This window comes from Gavia stellata, chromosome 8 (assembly GCF_030936135.1).
Source record: "Gavia stellata isolate bGavSte3 chromosome 8, bGavSte3.hap2, whole genome shotgun sequence".
Taxonomy (NCBI): Eukaryota; Metazoa; Chordata; class Aves; order Gaviiformes; family Gaviidae; genus Gavia; species Gavia stellata.
The window spans coordinates 12156462-12173058 of NC_082601.1; the positions used below are offsets into that span (position 1 = coordinate 12156462).

General features: G+C 41.1%; 1 protein-coding gene across 2 annotated transcripts in view; it reads right to left on the reverse strand.

Annotated features, from left to right (window-relative positions):
- KALRN (kalirin RhoGEF kinase) overlaps nucleotides 1–16597 on the reverse strand; it is a 530063-nt gene that overhangs the window by 226881 nt on the left and 286585 nt on the right. For both annotated transcript variants that reach the window (XM_059820280.1, XM_059820281.1), the window contains exon 10: nucleotides 16416–16538. In XM_059820280.1, the coding sequence (XP_059676263.1) occupies nucleotides 16416–16538 (123 nt within the window). The remainder of the gene's footprint in view (nucleotides 1–16415; nucleotides 16539–16597) is intronic.

Here is a 16597-nt window from a genome sequence, read left to right on the forward strand (position 1 = left end):
TGCCTTAGACCTTCAAACTAATAAGTAAGCAAGATTAAAATTAACAGCTGGAAATATATTAGCTAAAAGAATTCTTCTTTGTACTATGTCATATTGAGTGCTTAGTTTAGATCAAAAAAATGTTGCTTATGATATATTTTATCACATCAACTGTTCATCTCAATCAGGAGTGCAGTCATACATCAAGTAGAGAATACTCTTATTACTACAATCACGCTAATTAACTCCAGTATGATCACAACCATTATTCAATGACATGCCAGTGAAACATATAGTGAAATAATGTTTTAAATGCCATCTAACATCACACATCATATCCAATATTAAAAGTATGCAAAGACACATAGACACAACGTGCGTGCACATACCACATACACACAAAGACCAAGCTAACTTCTTAGCTCAGTGTGGTCAGCTTAACTATCACTGAATTTTTCTGTCACTACTGAAAAGTACCATCGATGCAAGGACTTTACTTCAAATGCCTCCAAAGCTATTTTCTTTTTCTAAATCAGAAAGCTTGAAAGCATGTTTGGCAAAGATCTAGACTTTTCAAACCTCTGCTTAGATTTTTTTTAAATGTTGCAAGATTAATTTTTATTTTTGTCGCAAGGGGGAAGACGAGGGATTTCATTCTTTTTGTAGGCAGAAAGACTACACCCACCAAAGACTTCACCTGGAGCCTGGCAAACTTCCTCTTTCCTCCCTATTTTATTTTAATGAGTATATATGTGCAATCTCCTCTATTAAATAAACCACTAAGCACTTGCTTTATATGAGATAAGTAAATAGTCCTTCCTTTCCAGGGAAGCAATCTGCACACTTCATGTTATAAGGAGGGCATATCATTGCAGGATTACACGGGAGTCTGATACACATCCTTGAAGAAGGTGCAGTTTAAACTACCAGAAATATGTGCACCTTTACACTTCATGAGATGGGATTTAAGAAGTTTTGATCCACAAAACTCCACACCGAAGCTGGAAGAACACCCCTTTGGCACAAGAATGAAGTTTTAATCCCACAAAGCCAACTTTGGCATCTTTCCTGAGGCAAGAGAGGTTGCTGGCTGAGACAGCAGTGCTGCCCCAGGAAGGCTAATCCACTCAGTCTAACACACAAACAACTCCATTTACAAACTAAAGAACCATCAGAGGAAACAATTCTCAGAGACTGCATTGAAGAAACTTGCCAGTTTTAACTGAGGTGGTCTCACAGCCCTTCAAAGCCAGCAGTCATACCTCACTTTGGCACCTTAAGGCACCATAAATAGAAAGAGTATCTACCTAACATGGAGGCTCATTTTTGGAAATATGATGATAGGGTTATGCAGGTAAAGATCAATTAATACTCTTTGGAATATTTTTTTTTTCTGTCACCCTACTGCTCTCCTGGGAGAAGCATACCTAAACAGCATATCAAAATGAGATTATGAAATACTACTGTTGCTGTTAAATATTTTCAATATTTTATGGACTCTACAAGGATGTATAAGAATTAGGGAAGATATCTGAAATCGATGATTATTGGCCAAGTTTTACCCTATCATTTGATCCTTGGTAATACCCATACAAAGAGCTTGATCCCTTCTCTTTGAGAACATCCTTGCACAGTAACAGGCACATGGAAGTGAGCAACAGCAAGGACAGCAGAACAATGAAGACAACATAACCGACTGAGACGCCATTATACAGTAGTTCTGGTATCAGACATGAAACCGAACTGGTTTTAAGCCCAAAGACAATATCATCTGACATTGGTTAGTGTTATGCAGCACAACAAGTGTACCAGTAAAACAGCATTATCACTGCACAATAACTTGATAACTGGGTGATTAGCAGAGTGTATGAATGAGAGCTGCTCATGTGACTGTAAGGTAACTGAGCCTTTGAAACTCAGCAAAGGTGGGGAAAGCATTTTTTTTTGCAGAGATGACAAGGGAGCGTAAGAAGGGAAACTGTCAAGAGTGAAATGCAGCATTTTGAAAGCTTTTCAAATTATAAATATCACCAACAAGCCCGGATAGTTCACAGCAAAGAGCAAAGCCTCACAACTTCTTTATGGTGGGAGAAAAGGGAAGGTGAGTGGAGAAACAAAGAAACATGTGGCGTGGCAGGTCAGAGGTGAGCAGCAACCTAGGAGGTCACAGTATTGTTTCCTGTCCCAAAGGCTCAGCTCACATCTTTTCCGAGCCCTGCAGACATGAATACAATCGTGACAGCTTTATCAAGTCCTACCAGTCTCCTGAATGGAAATAACTTCAGGCATTCTGGGTTTAATATCATGCTCAGAGTCTGGAGGTTTCAAAGACACAGCAACAACAGTATTAAAAGGCTTTGGACTGTCAGCAGCACTGGGAAAAGTCAGTATCAAATACCACCCGCAGCACTGCTACCTTGAAAATAGAGGCAGAAATAAACCTACAAGGATGTGAATTCTCTAAACTGCCTGGCTTTGTTTCTTGTGTCTAGGTTTTTATGAAACCTGCTTTAAATAAGACAGCAAAGCATTTCCCCCTCTGTGTTTCCCGCACAGCCACTACCCCGACTCAGCTATGCCTTTATTTCCATTAATGTAAAGACAGGTTATAACAATCATACTTTTCTTTCTGTCTGGTATTATATGACAAAAATACTACTATATGCAACATAAGCTGCTGCAAAAAGTTAAGTCTACCATGAATGCATCATAGGACCTCAAGATTTGCAGTGAACTCTATTTTTCCATAAGTTGAAGGCCACCTCTGACACGCAAACTGATGTTTGACAGAAAAAATATGGAGGAAGATATGCCACAGCCTTTTAACAGGGTCAGTGCACTGCTGCTACCTCAGGAAGGACACAGAGATTTAATGAAATTTTGCTGCTGCTCCTTTGAAACACAAATTACCTCCCTGACACACTGCATTGCATCAGCTCCCACACACCGACCCAGGTGTGAGCAGTGCAGGAAATGGGCATCATGTCTTGTGGCGCAGCTGAGCTAGTGCCATGTGCTAGCACTGTCTATATTCCCTCTAGACTCAGAGGGAAGCAGGGAGTCCCTTGGTGTTCTCCTGGACCCCTTCTAGTTTAGGTTTAACTTGTAGCAAGGATTCACTTAAAAATTGGATTTTCCATCCAGAGTAAACCTCACACTTCAGTACACTGCATCCTGGAGACAAAACACACGATGAGAATAAAACATCAACACCTCTGTTTTGTTGACAATTTGGATATTTCCGTTTGGCAGAAGGAGGTTTTCTCAACATACCCTGTGAACAGGAATGGTAACACACCACCTGCCCACCACTCAGAAAACCTCCAGCCGCATCCCCTTACTCTCTGAACCTCAGATAATTTGATGGTGAATGCCCTTCTGCTATCTACAAGAATAAAGCAGCCTCCCCAGCTTCAATTAAAGCTGAAGTAACTTTTTACTTCATCTCCTTGTTCCAGCTCAGCTTCCTTAGGAGCAGGTCAGCAAGATAGTCTCTTTGGATTCAGAATCTCTTCACTGTCAAGAGTAATTCAGCTCTCCGTCATGGTTTACACTTTGGAATTTGTTTCAAATAAGTAGAAACTGTTCTCTGTATCTTATTAGATTTATAAACCAATTTTTCACCACTGTTACTTCCCTGACATGTGAACTGTCCATACAGCTTACCCATCAAATTAGTTCTTCAGAGGTGCCACCAAAGCAAAATGGACTAAGGGCTTAGTCTTCCCTAAAACTTAAAAAGATTAAAATCTTCTGTAACAGCTAGTGAGATGTACTACATATTTATAATGAGGAAAAATAAAAGGGGTTTTCACTACCCTGAAAGTAATAAACCATTTTATTTATCTATTTATTTTACACCAGACTTACTCATATACTTTAGAAACGTTCCAGACAGGAACTAAGATTTTTCATGTTGGTCAGAAAGCACTCATATGGGGCGCATTTTAAAAATGTGTTCTACTGTGTGAAATTAAATTCAGGTTACCCATAATCACAACAAAGATTTAGAAAGATAACTTTATTTTTTTATTTCTGGCTCTTATTAGGTGGCCACACATGATCTGAGATAAATATATCTTAATAATGACTTACAGTGAGAGATCGGGTACAGAACAGTATTCCCACCAGAATTCTTCGTTCTATAAAATGTATCGATTTTTTGGCATGTAGTAGATCTCCAAGAATATTGCAGGCATATGAGATATTGCCTCTATAGTCAACATCTGCCAGATTTTTTACTATAAAAAATTCTGAAAGCTTTCTAGTGTATTCTTTATTTAACATTGCCAAAACCTTCCCTCTCCCTATCCAATCCCCTTTCCTCTAAAAACCCCAAATCAGGCCCCCAAAGGATAAGACTGGACGTAATACGAGACAAAAACAAAGATCAGAGAAATTCTCTTTGAGTTGTCTTTTGATGTCTCTCTGCCTGCTATCCCTGGAGTCCCAGTTTTGTGCCAAACCCCAAGCAGCAGGATCTGGGCACCTGCCCCCACCCCAGAGGCATGCCCAGCAGGTCCAAGCGGTAATTCGCACTCCCCTCACCATTCTCATCCCAAAATAACCTCCTTATTTTGTGTCCCTATCCTAGCACACAAATCAGATTCTGCACTGTGCTCTGAAGTATCCTTTTTTTCTGTCCCACATTTACATGTGACTACAAGAAAACCAAATTTACAATGGTTAAACGACCTAGTGACCCAATTATCAATCCAAGGGGGAGCACACACTCTGGTGAGTTGACTGATATTTCAGCGTGGCTGCACAGCCCTGGCTGTGCTGTGAGGCTGCTTCTCTCCCATTTGGTTTTCAATGCATGACAGAGGAGCAGAGCGGAGCAGGAATGGAGCCCATCACTCAGGGTGCACTGAGGAACTGTGCTTTGGCACAGATAACACTATGAATCCTTTGGGAAAGGGTCTGGCATTGGGAGGGACAGCCTGCCATCCTGTGAAACAAGTCAGCAATGGTTACTTTTTACAAAGGAGGAATGGTGTGAATGCATTCCTGGCTGGGCAGTATTTGTTTGAGCCACTTTTGTGGTGGGAACAAACACCTACCTCTGATTTTAAAAAGGATTCAACCAGGTCCATTTTTAGCCTAAAATAAACCCTGTAAGACAACAGAAAGTAACACTGAAATTGTACGAGACCTCTCTCCCCCGCCGTGGAGTACTGCAGGTTTCAAGTCCTTCCCGCACTCAACTTTGATGTGTGGGCATTGACAAATCCGAGTTCTGGTTGTCAGTACAAAACCTGGCCACAGGCAAAACAACCTGGAGCCAGTCGCCAAAAACTAGCGCGCTCAGCCACCTCTCCTCTCCATGCAGAAACACCCTTCATTTCACTACTCAATGCATTTGCTTCAGCTCTCAGGTTGACACATGTAACGTGACAGCTGCACTTTCCATTCCCTGATACTAATGAGTCACAAGCGCCCTTTTACGCTCTGCGCTTTTGCATTGAGCCCTAATATTACTCTGGGGGAGGCAAAAGCAGGCTCTGCTCTCCGTTTGCTGCATAGCTGTGGATCTCACTAATGTCATGAGGAGTTACCTACACTGTGCAGAAAAAACAACCCTTACGCATTGAACAAAACACTCTAATAATAATAACGAGGGTTGCATGTTAATAGGACACGGTGTCATTGCTTTGGAGCACATAGTGGTTTCTATTGTATTAGCTGCATACTAATATAGGTAACCATGCTAGAAAAAACACATGTGCACATACTTACTGACAGTTCAGAAACACCTCCTGTCTCTGTCCCTGACTTCTTGCAAATTCTGCAATTTCTTTCTCTTCAGACAAGCTTCATTTTAAGCGTAGTGACATGAGAAGGCTGATTCTGCTTGCTTTTCTCATGTCAATCTTAGAATTTCTCTCCCTGGCTCAGCAGAGGCAGTACAGGGAGAGGAACCTGCACTTTTGCATGTGGTAGTGCTCTGAACCAGACACTAAACGAAGATGCCTAAATGCCTCAAACCATATGCTATTTCCATAGTGACACAAACCAGTGCTTTCTTGTGGCTTGGTTATGCAAAACCAGACCTCACAGACCACAGTTATGGAGGGCAATATTAATGGCTGGATTACACGCACTGAATCAACAAGTGGATTATTTATACACACATTAGGATTTTTATCCCTGTTCACACACATGTAATTCCAAAAGACCTCTATAAATCCACTGATATTGCCCTATTTCTATACAAGGGAAACTGAGATCTGAGCTCTATCCCAGGGAAATAAGTTTTAAAAATAGGTCTATGTGCAATAAAATGTTGGTTGAATAATTTCTATTTATATATAATCAGTATAAAACATTTGCAATAGTCTCATAGCACAAACGTAGTTTTTAGACAACTCAAACACCTGATGTGGGAGTAAGAGGACAATTAGGGACCTGTGATAGGAAAAGAAGAGAGGGAAAACCACACTGCCAAGCAGCTTCTCTGCAGTGTAGATACAGCCATTGAACTGGATTCTCCACTCTTTAGAACAAGTTAATTATAAGCAATTTCTCTGAAATTGGAAGTATGGTTTTGTTCTAAATGTTGTGCAGCAGAGCTATCAATCGGACCCAGTTAGTCTATTCCCAGAACACTTGCACAATGATAATAAATACCTAAAACATGTACTTGAATATTATTTTGCTCTGTTACTGAACACAAATCTCTGATATTTGCTTAATCTACATGAAATTTCTCTGACCAAATGTCTGCAAAGCAGCATATTTGTGATTTGCAGCAATGTCATAACAGTTGCTGTGGCTAATGTTGTGCCATTCTCCTAAACACACCACTGGCTGGCCTGGAGGAAGCAGCACAGAAACGGGCAGCTCCTTCTACTGCCCTACGACAAAATCAGAAAGTAAAAACGCTGATCAGATTCATCAGATTCACCTTTCTCCCCATGAGCCCCGCCGCTATAAATAGCTACAAAAAATTGAACTGAAGTGTACTAGTCCACCATCATTACAAATGAGATTTGGACATTGCTGCAATTAATCTTCCTGAATCAATAGGTAGAGTTTGATAAACCACTAACCTGCCAATAAGAAGAGCACAAAGAAAAATTATCAGAGGGGATCAAAAGCCTTTAGATGACAATGGTTTTCATCAGCATACACAGGTCGGTCAAAACAGCAGTGGTTCCTCTAAGTGCGTATATTTCACAGAAATCATCAATGGGAAATAATTTTTGTTTCAAGCTGTGTGTTTATTTAGTTGAGACATCAGTACCATATTGAATGTATTTTTAGTATGCATGTTATATAACACATCAGTGTTATCATTTTCCAATGTTGTCTTTAATAAATTTATGACCTTGAAAAAACAAATTCCAGGATTTTTCTTATTTAGGAAATTTTGGCCTTCTTTTCTGATTCAAAATGAAACAAATTCAAAAACTCAGAATTCCCCATACAATAGAAATGCCATTTTCCAGAACCTCTGGAATTAAAAATACATATTTCTTAAATAGCTTCATTGTTCCCTCAGTCTGCCATGGGAACAGCATTTTGCATTTATAGGCAAATTAAAGGAACATATATTAAAGACGCAAAAATAAACCTACCCAAATAAACCAGCAATAGGAAGCTAGCTCCTGGCAATTGTCAAAAATGTATGGTGTTGCCAAGCCTTGAGATTTTATAGGGAGTATTTAGATTGTGAATCATGCTGCAGGCGTTTTAATGAAAAGATCCAGCTGTCACGTGATTTTGGAAGAGAAGAAACAGGAAAGACAATCACCTCTGGCTTGAGGAGAAATACACTGAAATGCAAACTCAGAGACATGGTGTAACAGGCACAGCTCTTCAGATGACTGCCCCAAAGGTTTCCTTGCAGTTATAGGGCCTCTCTAAAAACAGATTCCCCATTAGCACTAGACAGATTCTCCATTACCACTAGATCGTGGAGTACCAACAAGCCACCAATTAAATTCCATTGCTATGCAAACTTTCAGAAGGTTAGCCAGTAGGGTCTTTCAGCAACCCCTGCTCCCATGCTAATGAAGTCTCCATGGGCATGTCTAGATAATGCAATGGAGCACAGATCTGATATCCGCAGCATACTCTGAACAGTGTCACACTTCCTCAGGGAAAATATGTCTTACATGACCTGCTTCTGACTTCGGTCTGGCAGTCAAGTCCCCATAGCATACATCTAACACTGCCATACTGCTCAGTCCTTCCAGCCTTTCTGGTCCTTGGCTCAGGCTGTGCAGAACAGTTTCAGTATCTCTGCACTTGCAATGCAGATATGTCCTGAGTCACCCAGAAGCTGCTAGACTTCATGCAAAAAGCTATGCTATTGCTTCCATGATAAACTATCTGGCTCTTCAGCAATGCTGCTAGAAGGTTTTTGATCCAGAAGTCCCAAGATAACCTTCACAGACAACCCATATACAGGTAGCTTCATTTTCTTCTGCTGCCTGTGACTGCCAGATGCAGCCTGCTGCCAGCCAGGAGAAGAAACCAAGAGCTCTGGAGCCCAGGCTTCCTGCGCCATGGTACAAAGACCTGTGTAATCTGCTGCCAGTGGGCTTTTTTTCCTCTTTGTGTAGAAGTGAATACATTTACATAAATGGAGTGAACAGGAAACTGCAGATTATAGCTTCAGAATTTGCTAATGACCATGCAAAGGACGATGAAGATAAGAGTAGGGCTGATTTTTTGTCACCTGTCTCATGGTTTTGTTATTTTTAGAAAGGTTTGGCTTTATTGAAACCATAGTTATTATTGCTAACTTCGAGCATAGTTATTACCAGGTTTAATTGTCTGCTTTCTCCCTGTTTTGGCCTAGTATTTCATCCTACATAGGATTTTAGATACCCAACCCAAAGGGAGAAATCCAGTATGCCCAGTGAGCTTTTCCTTTCAACAACCAGGTAGGTCACAAAATTTAAAAAATTAAAAAAAAAAAAAAATCACCCTGGGACAATGCTACAATGCTCCCTAAGTGCTCATTATCAATATGGGTTCCTAATTTTTGCCTAGCTGTTTTATATCAGTACTGAACCTCATGCCAAACTTTAGAACAATGACATCCAACAGAGCTGGAATTTGTATGGGAAAGCACTAGATTTTTATCCTGAAGGCCAAACAAGTAGCTGTTTGCAATTCAACTTTGGCCTGACTATTCCATTACCTCACTCAGTTCTAAAGCAGTTCAAGTAAAACTACGTGGGACAGAGATCGCAGAATACCATTTTTACCTGCAGAGCTTCTTACTGAATCCTTTGGATATTTCACATGACAAACAATATAATCGTATTTTTCAACATATTTACACTTAACGTTCTTTTTGCCTCCAAGAGCTTTTTGAAAACTCTGAACTGACAGCATCTTAGGAACAGTAAAGTACAATGGAGGAAGAGAATACTCTAGACAGGAACACCTGAGCACAAATTGCTTCTCAGATGAAGAATATCACCTGATCTTTGATTTCTAGTGGAGGATACAGGCCATTGGCTTTCAAGACCTCCTCTGAAAGCCTTTACTTGCAGGAAATACACTTACTTCCCTGAGAAGAATAAAAGGAAGGGCTGAATCTTAAAGGAACTATATATGTACACATAAGGTTAACTTTAATGGTTCAAAGCCAGCATTGAGATGTTTAATGATCATCTTCCGAAAGTTCTATTGGAAGAAAGCAAGCATAGATACCCAAGAACAGGAAAGCTGAATAGCTTCCCAAATGGCATACTGCAAAGCTCGGCATTTTTGCTCACATTTTGTCTGGTTCTCCTTCTTTGTAATAATTCAAGAATAGTCCACACATTGCATGTATACCTTGGCAAAATGGAGTCTGTAAAACTTGCAAAGTCAGGAATACAGGACCCAGCTATGTACCTAAATCAAAACTGCATTGGATATACAGACAAGCCCCAGGAACTTTGGTGCTCACAGCTCAGCCTCCAGTCTACCTTCTTACTGTGTTTGATAATGAGGGACAACTCCACACATTTTGAACCAAGGCTGTTCAGAACATGTGCTTTATGCTGGAGTTGTGATATTTTACTTTATAAACAGTGCCTTTGGATTACTGTGAAAAACAAACCAACTATTGCATGCAATGTGCACACAGGTACTGAATACAAAACTCAGTCGTAGCTGTGAGCATAATGTGGCCCAGGAGCCTTGAAAGCAGCTCCCCAGAGCTGAGAGCAGCTTATCCCATAAACACAAATGACAAGCACCACCTTGCATTAGAGCACTGACCGCCCAGCTTTGCATTTAAAAACAAAAAAAAAAAAAGGAAGGTTGTTTTTCTGGGTGACCTTGAACAACAAGGGTTTTGCCAGGGGTGGGAGAACACCAAGGGGACAGCGTGTGAGCCAGTTTCCACTTCTGCTTCATTTCACTTCGAGACAATGTTTGGTTAGTTTGGATAAGAAACATCATCTCTGTATACCGTTAGCGGAGCTAAAGGCTTTTACAGTGCGTTGCGAGTGCCATCTGCAGGCTGAAATACGTACTGGTGGGTGTTAGCATCCCAAAAGAGCCGATAAACCTGCCCGATAGGAAATCTTAACAGTGCAACTGATGGAAAAGCTCGTAAATGCAGAAAGACTATAGAAATGCTTGTTTCAGATCAGTCAAATCACAAAACCATTCAGCATAGCGAGTGGGATTAACAGAGCTGTTTCCTCAGTACCTTTCCCAATTCTGCACCAGCACAAATGTAGTGATGCTCTTTGTGAGCGGAGGAGGGTGTCGGGAAGGCCACCTTAACCTCCGATTGCCAGGAATGCCAGAAGGGAAGAGAATGATTTGTGGCCCCTCCCTTCATATACAGAGAATAGGAGAAGGGTTTCCAACACATGCAGCTCAACTTGATAGTGCTGAAGCATTGGGAGATTTTGGGAACACAAGCCAGTTAACAGAATTTTCCAATTGGAAGGCACACCTGTTTTCAGGATAAAAAATCTTGACTAAGGGAAAGTTAGAGAGTCTAAAATAAAATTATCTTTGGATTTACAGTCATAACTGGCTGAACTATGGTTATCTGATTCACACAAAGCAATTGCAGACAAGCAAAGAGGCTATCATTGCAGGAACATTGCAGCTACATCCACAGAGCGGTATTTCTTTGGTGATATCTTGATACCTACCTCATCGATAACACCTGACTACTAAATTTCACTGTGCAGTAGGCACTGTGCCTAAGGTTGGCGTGTTCAGGGTGGCAGCCTGTGAACAGTATCAGCACTGGCTGAGAAACTGTCACAGGTACACCCAAGGTAATAACCTCCCTCCCAGGAGCTCAGGCTTTTTAATCCAAATTCAAACATTTGCCATCTCTGCGTTCCACGTAGAATAAATACAGTCAGAAAAATTGCCACAGCTTTGTCTAAACAACAGGTATGAGAGAAAGGGACCCCAAAATTATATACCCTATTGCCAACAATGCAGCGCTCTCAAATCGCTGTCATTTTCTGAGCACAGCTGTATGCAGGAATGTGACCTATCTGGGCCATGCCCGATTCGATCATTACATCCAGATTTATAAATCTGTGCAGTTTCTAATCAGACATAGAGGGAGCACATTCCACTTCTCAATCTAGTGCCTTGGCAGGTCAGACAATCAGAGCATTTCTCAACACAGCAATCCCAGATACACTACTCTTCTTTACATGCAGTTAGGCAGCATTCAAAAACATGAATGTTTTGCCCACTGTTGAAAATACCTAGAAAACTCATGAAAATTGCTTCTGGTCTGACCTTTGCAAATGCCTTCCTGAAACAGTAGCAGATAAGAATAAATACATCAGAGCCAAAAGAAAGTAGATTTTGGAGAATAAATTTATACTGTGTGGCAGATTAAGTGTTCTTTTCAGAGAACTGCCAATAGCAAATACTATTGCTTATACTGTCAGTCTTACCAGGTATGTAAGTACTACACTTTTTATTTTATTTTTTTAAGAAAAACAAACACAACTCTTTTTATTGTTGTTAACACTAGTAATTAACATCCTGATGAGGGGAACGGGCAAACTCATCGGTTTCCTGCAGGATTTTAGCACATGTGCTTTATTATCTAGCTATATTGGGAATAGGCAATGCCAGTTACCCACCCTCACCATGGCAAAGATATTTGCTATCTTGAGAAAAATTACAAATAATTAAACTTAAGTTAGAATTAATTACCAACTAACTCTAAAGAGTTAAGCATCAAGAAGAGAATTAGGAAGAATAAAAACTATTCATCATCAGAGTGGGGAGGAGATTTATTCCCCAACCACAAAATTGACCTCACTAGAAGCTTCTGCAGGAGAACTCCAGGTGTGATAAATTTATGGCCTCCCCTCTTACCCTCACTATTACTCTTTCCAAAGCAGAGAGTATTATGTTCTCAAGTCCTTGACCTCAGATAAAGCCTGAGATTCCTTTCACTTCCCCTCAGCACATGTCCCCATGTCCATTTGCCAACACCACATTCCAGTGTCACAATGCAGACAGGCCTTATAAATTAGAAATGGTATTCTGGTGTGAATGCACCAGAGGAAACTATTCCTGTCAAAGCCAGGGGGAAATAACCAGTTTCATTTGTGTCAGTTATTTCTAGTTAGGAGGCACCATAAACTTCATACTCAGGGTGCACAACTGATTGTGACTGTTCACAATTGTCCAGGCAAAGCAATGAGATGTTCATTGATGATACCACATAAGATGTAAAAGAATCAGATTCAGAGAAATCTAGGAGATTCTATAGCCGTGCAAACTATACTCTTCTCTTTCCTCTTCATCCTCCTCCCAAACACCCACCTTCATTTGAACACATGTGGTCATCCAGTGAACTAGATTCATACACCCTTTGCTCTGAATTTGGCCTTGTGAAGTGAATGGAAATGTGTCTAAAGTTATTCACAGACAGACATGCTGAAATGGTATAGAAGGAGGACTAACAGAGGGGTTAGAAAAGTCTTAAGTGAAATAATTCTATTGTGATTTACCCTAGGACCTATGCATGCAAGCTGCACATCTGTAAGGTTCCTAAACCCTGATGAGGGGACGTATCTCTAAATTACATCATCCAGTGGAACAAGCTTTAAGTGAGCTGTTGTTTCCATGTGCAGACAGTTGCACAGCTTGCTCTCATCTCTATTGTCAAGACCATGTTATTTTTCTGTCTTTCCTCACCTGTTTTTAATTTGTTTCCTACATCTCCAGTGAGGTACTCAGAGGAGGTAAAAAAGAAAAAAGCTAACTGTGATCCAGAAATGTAAGATGTAACTGGAATTATGAAGCTAATATATCATCGGGAAGGGAGATTCAGAAAATATTAATGCCACAAAGGACATTAAATCACCTAGTTTCAGCTCCTGTATATTACATGGTCCTCATTTTCATTTGTTACTCCAGTATTGCATCTAATAACAGCTGACCCAAGCACATCTTCTGGAAAGGCACCTGATGTTGATTTCAGAATGAAACCTCCCACTAACTTGTGCTTTTGGATGAGGCCCTGTAGAACCATGTTTTGCAACCTCCAGACTAAGGTCCATTTTAATAAATTTGCAAAAGGTAACTCTAGAAATTCAAGCCTATTGCCAGAAGGCTTAAATCCACAGGAGGTCCCATGAAATTTTAGAGACCCACCAATCTAGAACTGCTGCTTTCAGGCTATGTGATTTGTCGATGGTATGCAAAGACATCCCACTGAAGCTCACTAGCAAGCCAAGCAATAAAGTATTCCATCAAGAGCGGAATATCTAATTAAAAGAAGGATGTTGGCAAACTGAATGGATCCAAAGAAACAGGTAATGGAAGAGGTTTACGGGATTGGTTAATAAGAACATGCTAGGAGAATTAAATATGTTTAACATGGTGTGCTGGTTTTGGCTGGGATAGAGTTAATTTTCTTCATAGTAGCTAGTATGGGGCTATGGTTTGGATTTGTGCTGAAAACAGTGTTGATAACACAGGGATGTTTCAGTTACTGCTGAGCAGTGCTTACACAGAGTCAAGGTCTTTTCTGCTTCTCACACCACCCCACCAGCGAGTAGGCTGGGGGTGCACAAGAAGTTGGGAGGGGACACAGCCGGGACAGCTGACCCCAACTGACCAAAGGGATATTCCATACCATATGATGTCATGCTCAGCATATAAACTAGGGGGAAAGCTGGCCAGGGGACCGCTGCTTGGGCTGGACATTGGTCGGAGGGTGGTGAGCAATTGTTTTCATTTGCATCACTTGCCTTTCTTGTTTGTTGTTGTTATTTTCCTTTTCATTACAATTTTTATTATTATTATTTTATTTCATTTATTAAACTGTTCTTATCTCAACCCATGAGCTTTCTCACTTTTACTTTTCCGATTCTCTCCCCCATTCCACTGGGGCAGGGGGGAGTGACCGAGCGGCTGTGTGGTGCTTAGTTGCCAGCTGGGCTTAAACCACGGCACATGGTTAAGAGGCCATAGGAGAAGACACGCTAACATTCTACAGATACATCAGGGTTGTTAATTCATCTCCTTCCTTGGCATTTATCTCCTTAAGGGAGATAAGTAAGACTAAAGGGGTATCAACAAGGGTGGTGGTGGGGAACACTGAGAGAAATATAAATTGAATATGGGGGAGAGGAAAAAAAAGAATATCTAGACAGTAGCTGCCATCAGGCAGTGAAATAGTTTCCCTGAAGGCAAAGTGAAAGAGATATGTCCCTGTTGCTGGAAACATCTTAAACTAAACTAGGCCAACACAAAGAAAGGATACTACAGAAAACAAAACTAAAGTCTAATACTTTTTTGTCTTATGCCACAGTGAAATATTTGAGCATTAACCTGCCATGTGTGCATCAGGAAGACAAAGATTTAATCTCTGTAAAGCAGAATGTATCAATCAGGATTTTATCCCAAAGCAGAAGTACCTTTACAGAAGATCAATTTCTGATAGAGGATGCTTCAAATCTAAAACAAAAAGGTGTAACATGATCTGACAGACAGAGCTGAGACTAGATAATTTCTGGCCATAAGATTCTTTAAAAAAACCAACAAAAACCCAACTAAACAAAAAAAGAACAAACCCAAAAACCCCACCCAAAACAAACAAGCTGTTCAGTCCCTGGAAGAACTTATCAAAGGTCCTCTTTCTTTTAAATTTTATAAATAAAGTGGGATGTATTTTTAAATATCTAATATGACCATGATTCTAGGAAAAGTTATCAGCTTTTAGGTGGAAGCTTCTGGCTTCATAGCAAAATTCCTGGACAAGCCTTGCTTAAACTGTGCTTGGAGAAAAATAATAATAATTATAAATAATAATAATAATGATGCCTACCTGTAATGATTGCTTCTTATTACAAAATAAACCAAAAACCCTTCCACAGAATACTCTGTACTCCCAGAAACCTTGGAAGGGTTGTTGCCCTTACTGCAAATGCAGAATCACAGAATTGTTAAGATTGGAAAAGACCTGTAAGATCACCAAGTCCAACCATCAACCCAACACCACCATGCCCACTAAACCATGTCCCACAATGCCACGTCCACACATTCCTTGAATACCTCCAGTGAGGGTGACTCCACCACCTCCCTGGGCAGCCTGTTCCAATGCTTCACCACTCTCTCAGTAAAAAAATTTTTCCTAATATCCAGCCTGAACCTCCCCTGGCACAACCTGAGGCCCTTTGCTCTTGTCCTGTTGCTAGTCACTTGGGAGAAGAGGCCAACACCCACCTCTCTGCAACCCCCTTTCAGGTAGTTGTAGAGAGCGATGAGGTCTCCCCTCAGCCTCCTCTTCTCCAGACTGAACAACCCCAGTTCCCTCAGCCGCTCCTCATCAGACTTGTGTTCCAGACCCCTCAGCAGCTTCGTCGCCCTTCTCTGGACACGCTCCAGCACCTCAATGTCCTTCTTGTAGTGAGGGGCCCAAAACTGAACACAGGATTTGAGGTGCGGCCTCATCAGCGCCGAGTACAGGGGCACGATCACCTCCCTACTCCTGCTGGCCACACTGTTTCTGATACAGGCCAGGATGCCATTGGCCTTCTTGGCCACCTGGGCACACTGTAGTGTTTCCCCTGCTTCTTTACTAGCTGCTGCTTTCCACCCTATTCTCAAGGTCCTCAGCTTCCCCTGCAGCAGTTACTATTGATTTTTCTATCGCTGCCGCTCATAACCATCGTCCTCTATGTCCCAACACTTTGCATTAATGTCCCGTAAACTGCTTGCTATTTCTCATAGGCTTTGAGACCTCCTTCTGACCCAATGCAGTGACTTTCTGATTGTAAGTCCTGCTGCTACCATGCTCTTGCAGTGTGCATGCTAACTTTGAAACCTGGGAGACAGCATCCTGGCCAGATCCAAATGTTTGAAGAGAGCAGTGTGAATATACAGGGCCCCAAAACAGCAAGAGTTTTTTCTCAATATACAAGAGGAGTAACAAAAAATCAAGCCAGAAAGCAGAAGTCTCTGATTCAGGCTCTTACCTGTGCTACTTCTTCAAAATCATCATGTCTTTTCTGCAGCGCACGTGCTCTGTGTAGAGACTTCCCCACTCCTGTATGTTTACTCAGAAAGGCTTCCCCGTGATTTTCAATCCAGTCCAGTACCTGCCAGAAAAGAAGAACATCCAATTACCTCTGTTGTCTCAGCAGCACCGAGAAATTCT